Below are 23,468 nucleotides of genomic sequence, written 5' to 3'. Positions count from 1 at the left end.
TTATCAGATATTTTTAATATAGTTTCATATAATTTCACATTTTATAATACTTTAAAAGTTTTAAATTCTTTTCAGTATTTTAAACTATAAATTGTTTTTATAGATAAACTATTGAATTTTCAAATACAGACGGCCCCTGTTTTACGGTGGTTTGATTTAGGATTTTTTGACTTCATAGTGGTGTGAAAGCAATGTGCATGTAGAAACTTTACTTAAAAATTTGAATTTTGATTTTCCCGGGGTCTAGCGATGTGCGGGGTGTGTGCAGGATGGTCCTCTCGTGTGCTGGGCAGCGGCAGTGAGCCCCGCTCTCAGGCAGCCCCACTGTCGCGGGGGTCAGCAACCGGTGCGCTGACAACTCCGTAACCTGGTTTTCCCCTCCAGTGCAGTACTCGATAAATTATGTGAGATACTCAAGACTTTATTATGAAATAGGCTTTGTGTTAGATGATTTTGCTCAACGGTGCGTTCATGGAAGTGTTCTGAGCACGTTTAAGGTAGGGTAGGCCATGATGTTGGGTGGGTTAGGTGTGTTAAATGCATTTCTGACTTAGATATTTTCAACTTACTTAGGTTTATAGGGACATAACCCCACCATGAGTTGAGGAAAGATCTGTATTTTATTTATTTATTTATTTATTTTCATTTTGGTGGTAGTGGGAGTAATTAGGTTTATTTATTTATTTTTGGAGGAGGTACTGAGGATTGAACCTGGGACCCCCTGCATGCTAAGCATGCAACTCTACCACTTGGACTATACCTTCCCCCCATCTGTATCTTAAAGGAAGATTTCATCAAGGGGTTATTTTATTGGAGTTTGGTTGGACCTGAGCTGCAGGTTTAGCTTCCCTGCTAATTGAGGACCTTTCTGTCTCCTCACTCTTAAAGTGAGGAGGCTCAGTGGTTTTTGAAACTTCCTTGAGGGAGTTTATTCGACTTCTTTAAATGATAACAAGGATGCCAAACAATGATAAACTTCTGAAAAATAGCCGTTTTTATATTTTGTGTCTTAAATTGGCATTCCATATATTTAATTAAACATTTAATTAGAATAGTCTTGACTAGAAACTAATGTGAGAATCCCTATTTTAGGAGATCTCTAAGTTTGTTTCCAGTTTTAAAAAATTATGTTTCAGTTTTTATACTTCAGTTTCTGAATTCCATTCACTGTCTTTATCCTTCCCATGATTCATGTACATTTTTTCCCGTAGTTCAGTTTATTCATTCACCCCTTCCTCCCTCTCTCCTATTTACCAGATTTCCTTCCTTTTTCATTGAGAAAATTTATCATACTATTTCTCAGACATTAGGCAAGGGTACCCAGAACTGAGGTTATAGATGTGAAAGCCATGGGTTCTGTTTGCATTTATCTCACAATAATTTTGAAAACGATACTTCAGATACTTTGTGATAGTTGTAGCCATTTTGTACTTTGGACACAAATGACTGTGTCCCCGTGTGTGCCATGGAGGTTTAGATTTCGATAGTCAAGTGATGGACCTGAACTGAAAAGGAATAGTAGTTGGCAGAGGGGATTTGGGTAGAAGGAACAGCATAAATATGCCAAGAAAGGCACAGAGGTGAGGGTTAGAATCCTATAGCCCCAGAATCGAATTACCTTAATATTTGAAGAACAAGAAGTAAATAAAGGGTGGTCATTCTCAAGTATAGATGTTAGCCAAAAAGAAATCCATTAAAAATACAATAATGTTCCAGATAATCGGTTAATTTATTGTATATACACTGTATTAACCACCAGGATATGCCACTTCTTATCAGAATTAAGATTAAAGGGTTGAGCAAAATAGTGGTCCATAAGGAACACTCACTTCCTTAATTACAATAAGAAAATTCATAAAGTTATTTGTGCCCTTGTGTCATCTCCTTATCTCCCACATCATGGTATTGCTTGTGGTACCAACCTCAATGCTTTGAACAAAGTATGTATCCTGGACATTTTTTTGGTTTGGTTTGAAGAGACTTATATTGAAGAAATAAATATTGAAAATTTTGACAGAAAAGGTTTTTAAAAAGGTTTTAAAGCTTAATTGAGGAGAAGTCATAAGATAACCCCAGTACTGTACAAATGGTACAGATAATGGCTATAGCTGCACTTGGAGGTGATCCAGTTGGCTTTATGCCATTGGTGGTTTTTAAACCTGTTAAGTCTGTATAGAATTTCTTTAGGTGGAAAAGAGGGAAATGCTTTATATATGAGTAAAAGAATCTTGAATAGAAGTCAATTTGAAAGTCATATTCAGAAATACTGAGCAAAGAAGTTTGACGGAAATAGAGTGTTGAATTAAATATTTTTGAAGTTAGAGCTGTTTGGGCTCTATTCCCGTTTTTTGCTTTTTTGCCAGTTTAAAAAAAAAAAAAAACTTTCCCCTTTTACCATTGCCCCTCCAGCCCTCAGTTGTAATTTCCCTATTGTTGAAATAGAATGACTAGATTTGTTGTGATAATTAAATTACAATCAGATAATAATATATATACTTAAGAGAAAATTTAAAAATCAGCAGTTCTGAGATCTGCCTTTGTCAAGTCACAACCCCACATCTTTTCTTTGTCTTATACATAAAGTGATTTTTAGGATTGGTTCCAGTTTTACACATTTTTATGGTTTAGAGTGAAATTAGGAAGATTAGTCTAATGGCAGTTGGCAAGCTGGATGGAGGGCAAGGAATCAGCGATGAGATTTTTGCAGACGTTGAGAGAGAAAGAGTTTAGAGCAGAGGGGGTGAAAGGAAGAGAAAAGATTAAGACATTTCAGAGAAATAATCAATAAAACAGTGAGTGAACGAGGACCACCTTAAAGTGAAGTACCTTTTATATTTACAGGGCTGTATTTTATTCAGACTTACTTGATTAATGCTCCAGAGGATTTTTGGTTTTAAAAACATTAGAGACTGAGCTAATTTCATTTGTGTGTGTATTTATCTGTGCACTCATGCTTCTACACATTTAGGAAGCTTGGTTCAAAGAAAATCTGTTACTTCACAGTGGATGTGATTTTTAAATTTTACCATTTCACACTAATGTATTTCTTTGTTACTACTGCAAAGTGTATGTATACAATTCATGTAAATCAGTATTTTGGTCTGGAAGATTTTTTTGGAGACTAGTAGTGAAATAGAGGCATCTTTAATACATACGACTATATAAAACATTATTAATGTTAACAGATGTTGCACTTTAATCCCCTAGAATGATTGTTTGGTACCAGCAGGAGATTTACTAAGCCTGAATCGTGTGAAATTGTGTGTGCATAAGCTGCTACTTAGATTGTAAAAATGCTATTGAAAACTGTTAAAAAGTTTTAGCTATAATTGACAGACAAGTATTAACTGTGCTAAAAGAAGTATGTGTATATGGTTGGCCCATGAGTCTTAACCTTGTTATCATTTATCTTCTTGTATTAATGTCACTAAATTATTAATTCATGAGCCAGGGTAGGAAGTGTGAAGGCACCATTTAAATGTGTGGCAAATTTATCCTTATCGCTAGAGACATGAAAAAAGTCATTTTGTGTTATCTGGAAAATGGAAAGGACATTTTAAAATTTCATTTACAGTAATCCACTTCACTTCCAGTAAAACACCTAGATTATTACTACCATAATATAATGTTCTTATTAAAAATTTGTAACCTTCTCCACTCTTTTGTCTTATATATAATATGGATAGAAAAGTTTAGCCTTCATGTATTTTAATGTGATACTTATTAATTGTAGCTTAGGAATGGTATGGGATAGCGTGACTCTTCTGACAAACATAAGATTGCAGAAAATGAAAATATTTACTATAATAGTAACAGTCAAAGTATTTTGATTGGGGGGAACCTAAATATAGGGAATTGGAAGGCTTTAAAAATAATTTTGTTCTAAAAGAAATGTGTGCATTTATTGTGACTTCATAATTTCTTGGAATAAGATTAGTGATTTTGGCCTTGTAGAGTTAGTGTTATAGCAGAAATTCAACATATTAGAATTTAGCAGTTTCCTGCTGAATACAGTGTGGAACTGGGGTATATCCACTATTTCATATGGGTGAGTAGCAGTGGTGACAGAAATTTCAGGAGTTTGAAGCCGCTTTTACCAACAGCTATTTGAAACCATCGTATGAATGGTAGAATACCTCAGGGGTCTTGTCCAAACCTCATTACTTTTCAGTCTCCCATTACTTACTGTTTTGATTGGTTTTACATTTTCTCCTGCCAAACAAAGTAGTAAGATAGGTTACTGTGGTAATAATGCCTTTTATTTTCTTTTCTGGAGTGTCTTCCCAAACACTGTAAGCTGTACTTAACGGCTCTGTTACACACACACTGAAAACACTGTTTTTTTTTTGTCAATATAATGCTGCTTTATTTTATTTTTCTCATTCCAGCATGGTTAATTTAGCTTTATATTAACATTTAAATTAATTTCTTAAGTAACAGACTACAGTTGGTTTGCATATTTTGGTAGACATGGATAGTTATTGGTTGGTTCATTACTTGACTGCTTTCTATTATTTCCATCTTGTCCTGGTTTATCTGTAGCAGGGGTTGGCAGACTAGCTGGCTGGCTATTTTCATAGTAAAGTTGATTGGCACGAAGCCATGCTCATTCGTTATGCGTTGTCTATGGCAGGTTTTGTGCTAGAGGCAGAATTGTGTCGTTGTGACGGAGACTGACTGTATGGTCCTGAAAGCCTCCTTACCTACTTACTTACCTGGTCCTCTATAGATAAAGTTCCTGATCTCTGCTCTGTTGTATCAGCCGACGTAATTTCCTTGCTTCCAGTCTTTCTAAATGTGATATAATATTATTGATAATTTTTAGCTTAAGAGATTTGAAGAATTACTGGTTGTTATCATTGGTAGTTATTAAACACAGTTTTTTTTTGCTTTTCTTTATATGTAGCAAGAGATATTTTCCTCAAAGTTTCTGATTTGCAAATTTTTTAAAAAATTGTTGAAATACTGCAAAAATACATGTCTTTTACCAAATAAGACAGTCTTGGCAAGTAATTCAAGCTTCTAGTCAGCTTTTCTCACCTTTTTATAACCTACATTTCTTTTTATTAAACATCACTGTTTTATTACCACTTTAACGTTACTTAAACTTTTAATAGAGGTTATAAAATTATATTTTAAAGTTGAAAATCCCTCTTCTAAAAACCACGTACCTCCCTTACTCCATGATTGTGTAGTTAAGAAGTATTAAAACATAAAACTTGTTACATTTTAATTTTTTAATGAACCAAAATTTTTGTTTTTGTTTGTAATTTTTAAAGTATTTAACAGTCATTCAAAATGTCTCAGTCTATTACTGTTTGTTAATAATTGTGTATACAAGTATTTTTTTGCCTTCCTAAGTCTTCTAATCCTCTTGAGGAATCAGCCACACTGACCACATAGGATTTCAGCCCAACACTGGAAGAGTCTGTTCTGTTCATTCACTTAGACTACAACTTTATTTCCAATATTGTTAATTAAGTTAATTTTCAGAAGTAATTGGTATATTCTTTTTCTCTACCACACAATAAAATACTGTTATTTTGAGTTTTGCTTGTTGACCCAGAATAATGTGGTAGGAAATGTAGGGTTTGATGGAGACTAACCTTGGCTAAGGCACAGGAACTTGCTTTTCCTGGAAGAAGTCCCTGATGTCATCTTGCTTTTTGATTATGTGTAGTTTTCCCACAAAGAAATATGGGAGCTGAATAAGTCTTGGGTTATTATATCATGACTGCCAATGTAACAGTCAGTAAGTAGGTTTTTAAAAATGTTTTTTGAAATAGCAACTCCTTTAGATGTAATTTTTAAATTCTGAATTATTAGAATGATTGCTGAGAAGTATTTTGATAGAAGAGACAAGCCCTTAGTGAAACCATATCACAGTACATAGTCCCTAAAGCCTTCCTTAACATTACTTAAGATGGAATCAGGACCGTAAACGTGTAATTGGACTACTTGAGAAAACAATGGGATAGTAAATTTATTGTGTATTCCTACCCTCGTGGGTAGTTGCTAAACTTGAGGCCTAGATGATTGTGATTTGTCCCAACTCTCATAGTAGGAGGTTAAACCAGGATTCTGGACTGTGTTCCTGATGTCGCTCTTGGGCTCTTTTCATTAAGATGGTACTGACTGACCTAGGTGCACATCCCAGGGGAAACTGCTTTCATTTCTCTTCTCTCTCGTTATTTTGGTATATAATAGATTTACTGTTAAGTTTTGGGGAGTTAGTAGTTCTTAATGCATATCTGGGGTCTTAGTCATTTTCTTGTGTATTTAGTTCTCCTTAGAAGGTTATTACCTTTTTGAAGGTGGCAAACATACCTTCATCTGTTTTATAATCCCTTTAGAACCAAACACAGGACCAGCATATAAGGTAAAGATAATAAATGAATACGTAACTCTCATTTCAGTAGTCAACGTCAAAATTGCCTAGAATGTAATCGCTAGATGGTCATTGAGCTAAACTGACATACATGCCGTTTCAGTGTTAATATTATTTACTTATTTTAGAATTGCAAGTTGAATTGACACTAGATATAGTGACATAGCTTGCCACTGAGTTTTACCATTCATTGATTGCAAAAGGCAACGTGCTATATATTTCACAAAATTTTCTTTAGCTTCTTACCATGTGCTCTTTATAGTGTATTTTTCACATTTATTTTTTAGTTCATTTGACATATTTTACTCAGATTACCTCATTACCTGTAAGAAACCCCTGGTGGTGACATTGATGATCTAATATACGACAGATCCTGGGTCATTATTATTTCATTCAGTGGTTGTATATATAGACCAAGAGGGAATCTGAATATTGATTCAGGGAATGGCTAGTAACAATGATCTGGAAACAAAGGATCCAATATAGTGAGCCAAGCCTAAGACTGAATCTCATGAGCAGCACTGGATTTTTTCTTTTCTGTTTTCCTGAACAGTGATGAGTCCATCATATCATAGATGTTAACATTAAAACGTTCTTCCCATGACTATTAAGATTCATTCTTAATTATATTCGAGGAAATACTTACATTTATAATTTTGACTTGTAAGCAATTTCTCAGGTATTTTGGCTCATAAGATTCATCAGTCTAGAATAATTTGTTAATTTAGAACATACATTGTGAGCACTTTAAATAGCACTATAAATGAATAAAATGAAGATAGCTCAACTGGAAATACTAAAAATTAAGTTAACATTTAGCTATCATTACCTAAGGGATATTAGTTTTACTCATGTAAACATTTTGAAAATCAGCTCATTTTTCTTTTGGTACCTTATCACCTTCATAATCCCAGAATGGCTTGGTTCTATTTCTGTTTTTTATTCCAAAGGGAAAGATAATAAAACACACAAAGTGGGTAGGTTTATCTGAACTGCTTAACTAGTGGCAACAGTGGTTTTAGAACATGGGCTTATATCCCAGCCCTGCTCTTATTTACTGTCCTCAAACAGGTATTTTCATTTTAAGGCAGACTGAGTGAAGAGTCCATGAAATAATATAAGTAATCTAGGTAGTTCAGCTGTCATTTTGGAGGAACCTAAACTATGTGCCAATCAGTTGTAGCTTTTTATCAGGAAGAGTTATTTTTGAGCTAGAATATAATCTCCCTGAGGGTTAGGAGTTTTGTCTCTTTTGTTCCTTAGTACACAGCATTTGATAGATGCTCAGTAAATGTTTGCTGAATGAATAATTTAGGGACTAAGAATTTCTTTGTAATTAGCCTTGATTGGAATTCAAGGTCTGCTACCTGCTAGCCGAGGAACTTCCAGTAGAGGAATTACTTCTCCTTTCTGAGCCTCAGACTTCTGACCTTTATAATATTGACCTTAGAAGGAATGGTGATATGTATCTGACACAGTATCTCACACAGTAGGCACTCAGGAAATATTTCTGGCCATTGTACCTATAGTTTATATTCAACTCAAAAAAATTGCATGAGAATTCTAGATGATTGGAAAGTTAAGAGGAAATATAGTATCTTAACTTTGGAGGGGACTGCCATTTGAAAATTGCTTTCCCTTTCCCCCAAGTGGGGAAGAAAACTAACCTCTCTGTTGCAGATGTATTATAATTTTAACAATAAATACAAAATATTTTAAACAAATGGATTTATGATTTTTTTATATATTAAAGTTGGGGAAGCCATTAACTTTCATGCTTTGTAAAGTAGTATTTTCAACTGGGCATGTGGCTTCATTTTTTCCTTTTCTTTTGTAACTTCATTTGCAACTTTATGTTCAGTCATAAAATGTCCCCTCCATCAGTTTGACAATGACAGCCATTTGTTTTTATTATTTCAACTGGAAGCATTTTAATGAAGAGAATGGCAGGCGGCCCTGCACTGTGCCTCCAGCATCCACGGCTACAAAGCCTGTTTTGCGTGCTCAGCATGACTCCTAGATGTTATAGCAGATAGCAGGTGTGATTTACTGGGAGCAGTCCTGAACTCTTCTCTCTGCTTCTCCTCTAAGCCCTCTCATAGGAGAATTTATACCTTTACAATGAAGAAGTTTCAATAAAGGGTAAGACCAATAATGAATGTTCGGGGACTTTAGCATAAATAGTTTAATTAAAGTACTCTAGGTTTGATACCAGTGTCCACTGAAATGAAAAGGAGAAAGAGGGTGTGGCGACCAGTGGTTGTCCACGTGGTTTAAAAATCTGTGTAGTGTTCCCAGCCCCAACCCTATCCTCGCAAAGGGAAAGAAAAGAAACTCAAACGCAAAAGGAAAAGAATGTCGAACGTCCGGAGCTAAAAAAGGCTTTCTGATTAGTGATAACGAGGGTTTACTTAGACAACTGAGTGAAAGAAAACTCCCAAGGGTGTTGATGTTTTCTCCTGTGTTAAGATGGGGGGGAAATTTCTGTAATTTATTTTTCATTTTCTAAGTGTTTGCAGTGGGGCAGAGACAGGTTAGTATCACCCTCTTGTTGTTGTTTTGGTAAAACATAGAAAAGCAGCTTTCTTTTGCTGGGAAATTCTATCCCATAATGATTTTAACTTTATAGCACAAATTAGATCAGAAAGACTGATTTTTGTACAGCTGTCTTTAGCTCTCATTTAGAGTTGACGTGCATTTAATGCATTTAGGCTCACCCTAAATTTTAGGCTCACTCAGAGCATTACTGTTTGATTTTACACCGCGTGAGTGCACAATAACAAGGATGGGTAACTTTGCTGGGTCTCCCGCTTAGACGGCTCTTTCCTATTTCTGTTCTCCTCGTGCTTGTTGTTCAGGCTTAACGTCTGGTGTTCACAGTTAGTCCATGAGTAGAAATGAAAGATAAAGGTTTAGATATGATTCATTACAGTGGCTTTTCACTTAAGAGAATATCAAGCTCAGTTAACCAGTTTTGGAAAAATTTTAATTATCTTGTCCTCTTTTTATTTGAAGCATATTATATTCTACTTCTTTCATTGATGCTTTTCAACAAATGAGTTTTATTTTTTCTGTTTTTGTTAAATAGATATCATATATAAGATTTAATATGGTTTCCTGGTAGTGTAACACAAATACACGAATATTAAAACTGATTAGTAGTGTTTTGTTAATTTTGCCGACAATTTAAGGCACAAGATTCTTAAAGCAGCTGGTAACTCTAAGCAGGTCACTGTCCGAAAGGCTACAGCTAACTGTGCACTGTAAGTCTGTGTAAAACATTGAGGACTGTTGGGATGTAAACAGTGCTGAGGCATGTTCCTGGAAGTCGTTGTTCAGCTTTGGAAGGGTTAGTAGTAATGATGCATTAATTGACTTTTTACATGACAGAGTAATAGGATACTTAGATCTAAAAAAAACCTTAACAGAGGTTTGGTAGACAAGCCGCATGTGGTTTCTAGAAACAAGGTGAGGATGAAATTGTTTGAATCTTCCTATTTGAAGGGTAAGGAAAGAAACAGGAGGAGCCTGTACATTAGAAGTGGTTTGTCTTTTTAAAAATCATAGTCATGTACAGTTTAAGCAGAACTGTCCTGTTTCTGTTTTATTAAGAAATGAACTGCTACTTAGCAGAAACGGGTTTCATCTCTGCACTGTGCCTTTACGTCCCCAATTTTCCCCTGAAGTTCTTGGCAAGAATTTTTCTAAAAATCGAAAGACAAACTGTTTTTTAGTGTGGGGAGTCAATCTTTTCTGCTTGTTGAAAGGAAGTTTAATAGCCCTTTTCTGACTTTACTCCTTGTTTTTGTTTTGCTTTGTGAGAAGCTTTTTCTGAGCTTTTTTTTTGCAGGTGGTTGCAGAGTTGGAAGGGCTGTCTGTTGACTGCGTCTATGCCTGTGAGCGTCTCTGGGCTCCAGTCTGGTTTGGGAGCAATGCTTTCTTGGGATTAGTTTCTCCATGTTTGATTATTCATTCATTCTACCCTTAGCTGATTGTGGTTTGCTATGTATTTCAATTTTCATTAACCTTTTTTAATGGAAGGTTGTTTTCAATTTGGATCACAGCAGTAAAATCTTTTGACTGTTTTAAAAATTGCATTTAAAGCTTAAACTTTTGAAAATAATGTTATTTGATGTGAAAGTGATTGGATATAGCTTATAGAACGAGAAAAATAAATTTGATACTCTTTTACTCATTGCACAGACAGATGGATGGACTTAAGCTTTATTTGGGTAAAAAAACCATGATTTTATTACATTCCAGAATCTGTTTCTGTTTGTTAGAAACAGTCATTTAAACTAAGTCTCATAGTCGACTCAAGTGTATTTTTAAAATTGTGTTTCACATTCTCAAACCTTTAAATTGTGTTTCACATGTAAACCTTAAGAATACACTTAAATTTTGGTATAGTTAAAATCAGTTCATAAAATATCCTGTCCTGGCCAGAGACCACAAAAGAGGTCTGGGTTGTGTGGTTTCCTCCTCCTTTTCCCCTCACTAACAGAGGTTTTCCTATCTTGGCAGCTGTTTCCTACAAGGCAGTCATCAGTCCCTGATTTCTTCCTTCTCTTTCTTCCCACAAACAAGGACTCTTTGAAATAGTGGATGACCAAAGACAGACGGATCTTGGATCACTTTAAGAAAGTGGAAATGTGTTCAAGACTTGTGCATGTGGGCAAGCGGCCTGGGTGCATTAGTTCATTGAAATGAAAGTTCCCATTACAACTAAAACCTGAACAGTCAGAATTCTTTGCTTGAATCAGGAGCATTTCAAGGCTGACTTAATTTTACTTGTAACAATTAATGCATCTCATCCACGCATTAAAATTATTTTGATTGCTTGATCCAGTCATTGACCAATCTGTGGGATATAAGAAATTGTGCACTGATTAGCCTTTTTGATATGACAGGCCATGAAATTATCTAATACCTCTCTGTATCGTATATAAAATAGCTTGTAGATTTAAGGCTGGTACTTTGCACAGCAGCAGTTGTAAATGGAAGGTTTACTTTTGGTTTTGTCTTTTGAATAGTCTTTGGGAGCCAGAGTGAAGAATGAAGAGGGAGCCAGCCAGTTCTGCAGGATTGTGTGTCATGTGTCTTCCTCAGATTAATTTTTGATATATCATTCTTCTTTTTACATGTTTGGCGTTCAGAATAGGGAAGCTTGCTTTTTCCTTTGTTTTTGTCTTATTTTTTTGGACAGAGAAGCATCTGAGGTGTTCTTAGAACTGGGTAATACCAATTGATTCCTCTCATTATGATACCTGGTTGTCTTTAAAGTTTTCCGAGAGAGCTATAAAAACCGATCTGATTATGGGTCATGGAGGTGTATGTAGGGAAGCAGTTTTGTCTCAGGAACTATAGGCATGGTCAAGTAAACCCCTTATTACAGAGATATCTTGCTAATTTCATTTATGATTTTATGGATCTTTGTATTTAAATGCTAGGTAATAGCTTCTGATTACTTTTTTACATTCTTTCCGGCGTGTTTGTTGGTTGCAGCGTGATAAGTGTTCCAAACCATTTAGAATCTGACCCCTTTTCAATTGAAGTTACGTTACAGGGAACTGAGAGTAGAATATAGTGCCTGCTAATAGCATCGCATATGGTGCATGAAGCATGTAGCAAGTGCAGTGTAGCTCAGCTAATGTGAAATAGAGAACTCAAAGTTATCTAGGAAGATTTGGTTTTCTAGATTTTCTTTATGCTTTAGTGTTAGAGACAGCATCTAAATTATGTAAGCATCCATTGTATTTGAGTTAGAGACACAACCTCATAATAGGGTGGGTAGTCCCTTCACTGCTCCACTTTAAACAACTCTTCATTTGCACCAGGTTAAGGATAGCTTGGGAAAACTTTAAAGGAAGAATTTGTAATTTCTTTACCCTCAGAATCTAGATCAGGGGGCTGGATATATTTGGGAACTACCTACATCGTTATATATTGTGAGGCTGGTACTTACTCTTTGATTCCTCACGCTTCCCTAGAAAGAAGTAAAACATTTCAGTAGGAGCCAGCAAGGGACCTGGTTTCACATGATCCTAGGAACTTAGAAATGCTGATTAAACCACTCCTGAAGTTTTTCTGTCCTTCCAGTTGAAGAACCTGGGTCCTTACAGGCTAGTCAGAATTAGACTTGGCTCTCAGTTTTATATTCTTTGCCACTCCTCCCTCAGTTTTTAAGAAATAATGATGCAGCCTTGGAGATATAATCGTCATGGTCTGGGGTTATATTTGGGTCCAGTGGATGGACTAACCTACTCAAGGATAAAGGTTTGACCTTGTTAAGTTTTCTTATAAGAAAAACCAATACATGAAGATTAAAAACTTTAAAATGAAGTAGTTGAGACAATCACTTTATTAAACTGTTCCCTGTGTGAATAACTAGCAGTCAGACAAATGACAATTTGATATGTGGTATTTAGAAATGTGGTGTTTGGAATGCCATTATTATATAAAGTACAACCGTATATTAAAGACTGTACACTCTTGAATAGAGGAACAAACTGTTTCATAGTATGTCTAATCTGTTTTGCAAGGAAATGGGATAAAAGAGTAGATAATATTGCTGTTATCATTACTAGGAACAAACAAAAATATGTATTTATGAAATTTTATTGGAGGTATTATGTATCAAAGCTAGTACTTTGGTAAAATGACTAATGTGGCATAGAAGGACAAATGGTATTATTCTGGATTGACTTTTTAAGCTTTTGAAAGAAAAATTCATCATCAAGAATGTATATAACTATTATGTGAATTCATGTGTTCTGATTATCTGTAGTAAATTTGGGGGGCTTTGATTGTTTTCAGAATGCAGGGCTCAGATATCCAGTGTATAGGAGCAGGTTCCTATTGGATATAGAATCAAAATATATGCTATTTTTTAATACTTAGGAGAAGGAGGGAGAAAGGGAGGGAAAGAGGAGTTGTTACTATTATTTTTTCATTTTTTGTGACATTGCAGGGTCATAGAGTAAATGATGGATTTGTTTGCTTTTCAGATATGAGGATCAATGATGCAGACTGCTGGGTTCGATGAAGCTGGGCATTTATAACTAGATTCATTAAGGAATACAAAGGAAATATTTAAAAGGATCAATAATGGTGTCTTCTGGTTGCAGAATGCGAAGTCTGTGGTTTATCATTATAATCAGCTTCTTACCGAATACAGAAGGTAAGATACAGTTTAAATTTTACTTTTTAAGTTCAGAAGAACTTAAACTATGCAATCTTCTTTATATAGAAGTGGCTAGAATGAGTTTTTTTTTTTTTTTATTATTTTAGAAATAAATGTTAAAAAGATTTCCTGAATGTCATATTTTTTCTGGTGGTTGAATTAATTTCATTACACAACTGTGTATTCTAGAAAGTCTTAATTTATATTTTACAAAAATTTATAAATATAAACATTGTAAATAATCCTGAGAGAATTAAATAAAAGCTGTGTTTTAGTGTATATTTTACATTTATTGACTAAAATTATTCCAGTAAAATTGAATGTATTTTATGGCAACTCTTTCACTTCATCTTTAGTTTCACTTGCTTCTGAAGTATGGTTATAGTTCTAAAACTCCTAAGTAACATTTTTTAATATTTTCTGGAAAAAGTTGCTTTTTTGTAGTGCTTCCTTTCTAACGTTAATCTTTTTTGAAGACAGATTTGACTTTTTAAAGAAGTAAAACATTTTAGAGTTCATGAAATAATGGGAACCATCATTCGTTAATTACTACATGGATTTTTCTGGTATCCATTCTTTCCTTAGTCTTACATACTGTTTTCATGGGAAGATAACACCCTTCAAGTTGCTTTTTACAGAGCAGTTTAGAAGTTAATGTGGAGCTAAGATGTGTTAATTTTATAGCTGGTTGGTAGTGGTAGTCATTGTATTCAGCATGAAAATGTATTAATCTTGTAAAATCTGTGAAAGAATCCAAAATCTCTGAGAAATGCATGTAAAATATAATGAGTCTTTTGGTTCTAATTAAATATTCCTGAAGAAAATGCTTCAGAATTTAAAAATTCATTTTATATGTACTTTTAAGTGATCCTATTTATATCTATCAATAAAATGATAGGTAGAGAAAAAGAAGCGTACTGTCAGCTAATAGATTGAAGCTTGTTCTAATGTCTTTGTATGAAGCTGCAAAATGTTAATATTTTTCCAAAAGGATTTTATTATGTAAATTTTAATACGTAATGAATATTATAATTCAAATAAATAACATGTTTAGAAATATTTTAAATTAAGAACTTTTGTATTCAGAAAGTAAATAATGCTCACTTGGATTTAAGTCATACATGAAAGTTACAAATGGGTTAATATTTTTGGAAGATAACTGCTCTTTGCATCAGAATTGAAAGATACCTCAGATCTAACATTAACATGTAATATGTCTGAATGAATAGTACTGTAATGATAAACAGTGAGCAGAAACTGATTTTAAAAATACGGATCTCTTGGATTGTTATGAAAATCCTGTATGGTCTATTGTAATTTTGCATCTTTATATTGGGTGAGGGGAGGGAACTAACGGAATTGCTGCTGTTATGTTTGAATGTTTTTATATATTTAAAAAAGATTTCAGGTGTGGATCAGTGGCTCATTAGTCCACATAATGAAAAAATTTCCAATCAAGATAGAAATCACATTACTGGCCCAGTAGCTTAACTCAGCAGGGGTCTAGCAAACAGACTTTTTCATGAGACACTGCAGTTTTATTTGTAGTGTCACCTATCAGGTCAGAATTCATATCTGCTGTTAAGAGAAATTTCATTTTCGGCGCATCGGGCTGCGGGGTTGCTTTTGAAGCAGTGCCCTCCTACAGGTGGAAAGAGCCTGGGATGAGCCCGCAGTGCCAGCTGTGAGAGTGTACCCGGTTACCGTGCTCTGTGAGAACATTGCGCCACGTGGTTTCGTCTTAGAAAAGTTTTACGTGGCATGATAGTCCTTTATTGCCAGAAGGCAGATAATGCTCTGTGAACACCTACAGGGAAAACCACTCAAAGATAAGTATGAGAGCACAGGAAAGAAGATATAGATTTAATCATTCAGCCATTAAGTTTCTTCAGGGCCCTTACATGATTGTTACCTTCTCAAATCTTATAGAGATGGGCAGTTTCTGTGTCAGCTCCTGGATCCTTGCCTAAAAACTCGGATAAAGTTTTCTAGGTGGTTTCCTTCCTTCTTCTTCATTTATTGAGTGACTAAATTGAACCGGTGTTTTAATTAGAATTCAGAAATGCACATGGCAGAGTTCCTGCTCTTGAGGAGCCTGTGGTCTTGTATAGGGGTCAAAACATCAAATACCTGCCACCTCTTTGGGCCAAGCAGGCAGCGTGACTTGAGCGCAGCAGGCCAGTGGAGGTCTGCAGGAAGCAGGAAAGTGCTTGCTGCAGGACCCGTGGTCGCCATTCCAGTGTTTTGCCTGATTTTGCTAGTCTTCTGACTTTTCCATAGAAACCAGACATTAGATTTTTAAGAAGTTTAATTTTTTTTTTAAAACAAACCTATGTATTCATTGTATTTAGCCATGGAACATACCTTCCTTTTTAGAGCTTTCTTTTCTCTTTTTACAGACTTGTTTTACCTTAGTATGTGATCTTAAAGGCTTAATATAATTTTGGATTTGTTTTACATTTGTAAATATGAGAGGTAAATTTCCATATATGCAAGAAGGAATTATGTATTTACTCCATGATCAGATGAACATTATAAACATGTTATGTCTTGTGTACATATTAAAAAGCAAATCAAGCCTTTTTTTTAGTTTTACATGGTAAAAGCTAATTATATAAAGCTTTAATTCTTAGAATTAGCCTATCTTCTATCATTGTCTATTTCTATCAATTAGGGTTTTAGAATCAAGTCTTACCCATTAAAATTTACTTGTTTTTGCAAAATAGGAACAATGTTTTATTTATTCCTAAAGTCTCTACTGTATATTTTGAAAATGGTGTTTAGAATTTTCAAATAAAAAATGATTAGAAAAGACCAATCTTTCAAAATATCTTGTAAGATTTTTTTTTTTTTTAGCATTTATTTTATTCCTAGAGAACTAACCTCAAGCCCTTCAAAAATCAGGTTTTTTTAGAAACGGGTATACTTTGATTCTTTTGGCCAATTTTTATAAACCTAATAACCCACTGTGGAATCCTGTATCAGTAAGTAGGAAGGTAAATTGAATTTTTGTGTCCTAGAGAATTAAATTATGCTGTATAATAGAGCCCTGCAAGCGTAAGTCAGATATATGAAGGCTTGCTCAAGTGACAAGTTACAAATAACAGTGGTTCTGCAGCAAAGTAAGTGTTATGGATTTCAGGTTGAATTCTTCATGCAGTACGTAATTAGATTTTATTAGCCAAAATTTTAGTTAATTAAACAAAAATCACATAGTTGCTCATCCTTATTTCAAATAAAACATTATGTCATGTGTAAGTGCCGGATAAGCTAGATACAGCGTTACATGTTTATTTTATATACTTCAAGAAAATTTAAGAACATGGCTGTAGAAATAGTATTTTACCAGTTTTTTAATGTACTTTTAAATTCTCTTATCACATTTTACAATGCCTTTGTGTTAATGATGTCAGTAAAAAATGATGTTTAGCTTGTAGAGTTTTTGCTAGTTGGGTGGCAGGGAAAAATGAATTATGAATTAATGAATGTATGAATTTTTAAAAACCCTGCTTTTGTCATATAAATATTTTTTTCAGAGTGGTCCATGATTTAGTGGAAGGAGTAGTAACTTTGTTCTCCAAGGTTAAACTTAAGAAGGATTAAAATAATTCAGACCTGTATTTATGTTTTTAATCATTTACTCTTATATATACACATACATGTAATAAAACGTACAACATTAACTATTTACACACACACACACACACACACACACACACACACACACACAAAGTATATCACTTTCACAAGGGCAGGGATTTTGTTGTTGTTGTCTTGTTGTTGTCGTTGACTGACATGCAAGCACCTAGAACAATGCCTGGCTTGTATAGTAAGCATTCATTCTATGTCCATTACATGAACAGCATAAATCTTTGAGGAGGGTCGTAATCTTAATAGTCAGAGAGGGGACAATAAACGGGTGTAATAGCAGGGTGATAAGTGCCATGGTGGTGCTCTGCCAGAGGCACTGGCTTAAAGGGCGGTTGAGTGAGTAGGTGTATGTCATGAGAAGCTTCTAGCCTGAAGTGATGATGATGCTTGAGCTGAATCTCAACATGAGCCGAACAAGCTGGGTAAAGGAATGGTGAGCATGGTGGTGGAGGGAAAAATCAGTGGAGAAAAAAAGCATGGATGTGGAGTAAAGTATTGCAATGGTTCTCAAACTCGAGTAGCAGCAGAATCACCTAGAAGGTCTGGGATGGGACCCAAGCCTTTGCATTTCTGGTGCATTTCTGGGGTGATGCTGATGCCGATACAGAACCACTGTAATACCGTGTGTGGGGGCGGTTGGGGGGTACATGGGTGTGCATATGAGGTAACTTTTTAGAAGTTTTTTTGGAAACAAATGATTTAGTTCACTGTGATTCAGAAGTGGTAACCAGTTCTTTACTGGGAATTACTGTCTACACTTTTTCATATGGTTCTTTATCCCTCTGATCAGACTCCTCGGGCATAATTTTAGGCTTCAAAAATGGATTTTTTTACTCTTTTTTGACATTGTATTGAGAAAGGAAAAAAACTGGAAAATTAACTTCAGATTGGAAAAAACAGAAAGTATTTTTTATTAAGGGTAAATGTTATATTTTCAGAGCTCCTAAACCCTTGCTTCAAAGTTTGTCTCTCTCTCTGTCTTTTTTTTTTGAATGGAAGTACTGGGGATTGAACCCAGGACCTCCTGCATGCTAAGCGCACATTCTGCCTCTGAGCTCTACCCCCTCCCTCTTTGTCTCTTCTCATTGTTATAACCTTATTCTTTTTCTTGTTCAGATGGACTACATGACCATTGCCATGATAATGCTGAATTGACTTACTGTAGGGACTTTAGATTTCCCAGTGTGGCAGAATTGACTACTTTTGTTCCTTTCAGTGTATTTGATTAGTTTAAAGTTAGGAGGTAAATTTTCAGCAAGGTGTATGGGGATTTGGCTGTATGACTCCTATTAAACTTAATGGGAGTCAGAACTCCCATTAAATTAATAGGAATTGTACAGCATATCTGTGTTCGCTGCATATCAAATGTAACCTTATTTTTTAAATTTGCAAATTATGTAAATTAACATTGGTTTGAAATAATGCATTGTTTTTTTTAATGATTTTATTTATATTTTTAGTGCAGATCAGTGCGGTTTTACTCCTTAATACAATGCCTAGCTATATTGCTCTTAGGACACTTTATTCTTTATTGTGCGAGTGCAATGTAATTTGATTGCATCAGCTTTCTTCTGCATAGTTAGTGATGTAATTCAGTTTTAAAAATATAAATATTAATGCCACTTACAAATTATACAGCATTGCTTCTGATCTTGTAAAAACCAAATGCCTTATAGTACTACTACCAGGATTTAAGAACAAGGTATATTCTGAATATTACTCAAGAGTTGAAAAAAAACTGAATAAAACAAACTTATAGGATCCACTGGCATCAGTGAAAAAGTTGATTTGAAATAGCTTTGGTCATCTGATATACAAATATTCAGTGTCACAATATGCCATATTTCATATATGAAGTTCTAGTGTGTTGATTGTTCATTGTTTTCCTTCTTCCCACTTTTCCTCCCCACTTCCCATCCTTTTTCATCCTCTCTTGCTTCTTTTGCAGTGCTAAAAAAGATTGATTTATTCATAAAAAGGTTGATTCATTAATAGGTCTATCGCTGGTGGAAAAGTATTACACACAACAGTCCCCCAGCAGACCTCAACACTGTATTGCTTGGCTGTTTAATTTTTACAAACCTCCATTTTCTGACAGAAAAGACTGTGTCAAATATTTATAAAATAAATCTGCTAAAAGTAACGAGGCCTAAACTTGTCTGTGTAAGAGTAAATTTTTGAAATATTGATTTTGTATTCCTATAAAGCATTTATCAAAGTTATTGTTAAATTTTGAAATAATCAATAGTATATTAAAGGTGTGCTTTAATTAAAAGCACAGGAAGCATGGAAAGCATCTTAATTTTGCTGAATGATAATTGTGTTCATCACTCATTACTGAGTAATTCAGTTTTGATGAATCTCTTGCCTCATTTTTTGAGTTAATGCTCTTTCTCACTTTTTTACATACTAGGTTGAGGTATTAGAGAATAGGATAATACAAATGATGGAGCACATCTGAGTATTAACGTAGAACTGGTATTTCTCAAAGAAATATTTATCTGCCTCGTTGCTTAAGGGAGTGTCTTCCTGAAACATATGCTTGGTACCCTATGGTACTCTTTATTTTCTTTTCACCTCCTGCATGACAGAGAATGACATATGACAGCCGTGCAGGCTACATGTATTAGACATCAATGTGGATTAGTGAATATCTCATGACATCTTTCCAACCCGATTCTTGAACTCCTTTTGTCAACTTGACAGACGTGATTCCAGGAGAATACCTAGCCTTGGCCCTGGGATCTTTTGGCTAAAATGTAAGGCTAAGAAGGGAATTCCGTATCAGAGCTTCAGGAAGCAAAAACAACATTTATAATCCCTCCCTATCAGCATGGGACTCTACTGAGTTTGACTTTTATGTCTGCCATTATTCTTGCTTTGAGGGCTTATTTTTCTTAAGAGCTTTCTTTCCCCCTCCTGATTTTGAGTGCAGTACATTCTCATGAGAAGAGATGAAAAATAAGAAAATTAAGATAAGCATTTAAAATTGTTCATAATTCTAGGACCTTGATATAACCACTATACATTTTCTTTTTTTTTTCCAGTTATACATACTTGATATTATGGATAAAACAAAATTATGATGTATAAAAAAACTTAGGTTCTTCATTTCCACATACTTTTATATTGTGATTTTCTACTTTATTTTATCATAACTTGTATTACCATGTCATTATATATTTGGATAATAGATTTTAACAGCTGCAGTGTAATTTATCCATGTGTATGTCAAAAATGATTTTATATTCCCTCTCTACTGTTGGCCATTTGAACCTAATTTTTTTCAACTATAAGTAAAATATGGCATGTTTGGTTATTTCCTGGAACTAAATTTCTGAAATTCTGATTATTATATCAGGCATACATACATCTTCCAAACTTTTTTCTGACCTCATGTTCACTTTGATTACCAGCGTGTGAAAGTATCAATCTGTATACGTTACCAGCGTTGATTTTAAATCTTTAGAATTGATACTTTGACATGCGAATTATGATTAAATTTATAATTTGTGGCTAACTGTGAGAACAAAAACATTTTGTGTGGATTTACTTATTAGCCAGTTGTAATTTTGATGTGAATTTTTTTGTTCACCACCTTTGCCAATTTTTCTGTTTACGTTGTTACAGCTTTTCTTATTTTTTAAATTCTTTTTAAAACTCCATTTGTCATTTTTATTATGAAAAGCTGTTTTTAATTCATATTGCTAAATTTTTTAATGAAAGTTTCGATCAGAAGAGAATTTTGTAAAGTAATATGAACCACAGATTTAACAATTATCAATATTTTACTTCATTTGCATTGTTTACCCCTTTTTCCTCTTTCTTTACTTTTTGATGTTTACTGTTTTCTTTTGTGAAATCTTCCATTAATTTTATGCTTAAAAATCTGTATCTTGAGATTAGTTAAATATTTATTCACTTGCATTTTTCTGTAGTTCTTAAGTATTTTTACTAAAATTTTTAATCCATCAGGAATTAAGTTTATTATAAGATGAGAGCTAAGGTCTCAGTCAGTTAATTTTAAAGGAGGTAAACTAATATTAAATGATTTGAAATGAATCAGATTTTAACTAACGAAGTAGGTGAAGTTGGGACATTATCCAAATTAAAAATGGATAATGGAATATAGTTTTAAGAAAAAAGAAAGGGAAATGAGCATAATTTATATCTGCACAGAATGAACTATGGATGAAAATGTTACTGTTCTTCTGTTTCCAGCAGTGCTACTGAAATGATTTCTCTTTGTATCTATCTAATGTGTGTGTGTGTGTGTGTCTCTGTTAATCGCTGGTTCTCCTCCCTCCCTGATTCTTCTTTTTCTCTTCGCAATGTTAAAATCTAAACCAGGTGGTACATATGCCCGATAATTAAATTCAAGTTTTGACTAGAGTCAATGTAATATGTTAATAAGAGTCAGGGACTTCATAACTTAATCAAACGTAGTAAAAAGTATGAATGGGGGCTTTGCTGGTGGTAGCAGGGAGAGAGCTCCCTGTTGGGTGTTAGGAGGCCTGCTTTAATATGGCAGAAAGCAGTGGTGAGGCGATGGTCGATTTAAAAGTTGGTAAGTAAAGTGAAGGAGATAGGTGATGTAGGTTAAATGTATTCTGTTGTTTAAGGAAAGTATTTTTAATATAGTTTTCTTTTTCGGTTTTTTGTAATAGATATGCTAAATACCTGAATTTGTTTCCAGACAGAAAGAAAACAAACGTAATGCAGTGCAAGGAGAGGAAGGCGCATCTAGGAAAGGAGAGTGTGCATTTTGACACAGGGAGAGGAAGATTCAGGGAGAGATGTGTACAGGAGAAGAAATTTAAGGGAGGTCATGCTTGATGTTTTTAATCTTCTTCATCTAGAACAGTGCGTCTCAAAATTTAATCTACATGTAATTCACTTGGGGAGCCTGTTAAAATGTAGATTCTGAATCAGTAATCGAGATGGTCCTTGAGAGTCTGCATTTCTAATAAGCTCCCAGGTGATGTGAGGCCGTTGGTCTGTGACAGGACATCTGTATCAGGGAGTTTTGTTCAGTCTAGAAAATCAGATTTTGCACAACGGTGATTTCTACCTTTGCAAATTGTGGTTTGTTTCTAACCTTACAACACAGTTGAAATATAGAAATAATGCCTATTTCAGTTTTACAATTCATTTTATTTTAAAAAGCGAACTAAGCTACCTTGGAACTTTACTAAACATTTTTATATTTTGTTTATACTTTGAATCCAATTTTATATGCTTTCTGTTGACCCCTAATCTGATGATTTGTTTTGAAAAATCCCTGAGTAACAGTGCAGCCTGACCTTTTCTCCCTAATATTTCCTTCTATTCTCCATTGATCTGTCCTACTTTCATTCTGTGTTACGTGGAAACATCATTTTAAATAGCATTTTACTACAAATGTTATTACTTAAAGTAACATTAAAATCATATAATACTGAGTGTGTATTATTAACCCATTTCGGAAAAGTTTATATGTTACTAATATTTCAAAGTGAGTATATTTTTAAAACTAAGAATTGTTATTTTCACTTTAGTATTAAAACCTTTTCACTTCGGTGAGAAACTTTGGAATACTTGAATGTAAACTGTTTATCAAAAACAGCTCTGCATAAGGTAATCTAGTGAAGTATTATAGATAATCAGAGATTTTCTTTCTTTATAATTAGTAGTGGACATTAACTTTTTTTTTTTTCCTGTGAGAGATAGGTTACTGATCTGATTTATTTTAGTCTTATGATAATATAAATCACAAATTAAATTTATTTCTATATGAAGTTCATTAGATTTGTTAGCTTTTAAAGCCAAATAAAAAGTGAGTAAGTAAATAGCAAATTTTAAACAAAGAGAATTCTATATAGCTATCTTAGACCTCAAAATACTTTTGCAACTTTTGGGGGGGTTAGGATTGAAGAATTTTGCTTTAGATTTTGATTTAGAATCAAACTTGGAGATTAGCAGTGTAGAAGTTTCCAGATGAACAATCTTAAGCCTGCCAAGATTCTACTTTGCCAGGTTCTACTTACTGCCAGTCCATTTTTCTTTCTGTAGAACTTAGTATTTAGCCTCAGATCATTGGCGTATTTCTCTACCTCATGAGGTTGTTACTAAGAATATTTAAGATCTACTTTAAAATATATTGCTTAACATTGTTTAACTTAATGGTGTTGATTGAAGAAAATCACTTATTTCAAAATTTTTAAATCATTACTATTTCAGATTTAAAAACTATGTTAAGACTGACTT

At 34.1% G+C, this 23,468-nt stretch overlaps 1 protein-coding gene across 16 annotated transcripts in view; it reads left to right on the top strand.

Moving 5' to 3' along the window:
- The window catches only part of ADGRL2 (adhesion G protein-coupled receptor L2), a 252,611-nt gene that overhangs the window by 99,824 nt on the left and 129,319 nt on the right, over positions 1-23,468 (top strand). For all 16 annotated transcript variants that reach the window (XM_074376152.1, XM_074376154.1, XM_074376155.1 and 13 more), the window contains one exon: positions 13,396-13,568. In XM_074376152.1, the coding sequence (XP_074232253.1) occupies positions 13,496-13,568 (73 nt within the window). In that variant the 5' untranslated portion in view covers positions 13,396-13,495. The remainder of the gene's footprint in view (positions 1-13,395; positions 13,569-23,468) is intronic.

The sequence above is a fragment of the Camelus bactrianus genome, chromosome 13 (assembly GCF_048773025.1).
Source record: "Camelus bactrianus isolate YW-2024 breed Bactrian camel chromosome 13, ASM4877302v1, whole genome shotgun sequence".
Classification (NCBI taxonomy): Eukaryota; Metazoa; Chordata; class Mammalia; order Artiodactyla; family Camelidae; genus Camelus; species Camelus bactrianus.
The sequence above is the reverse complement of the archived record's forward strand: the minus strand, read 5'-3'. Positions and strand labels throughout refer to the sequence as shown.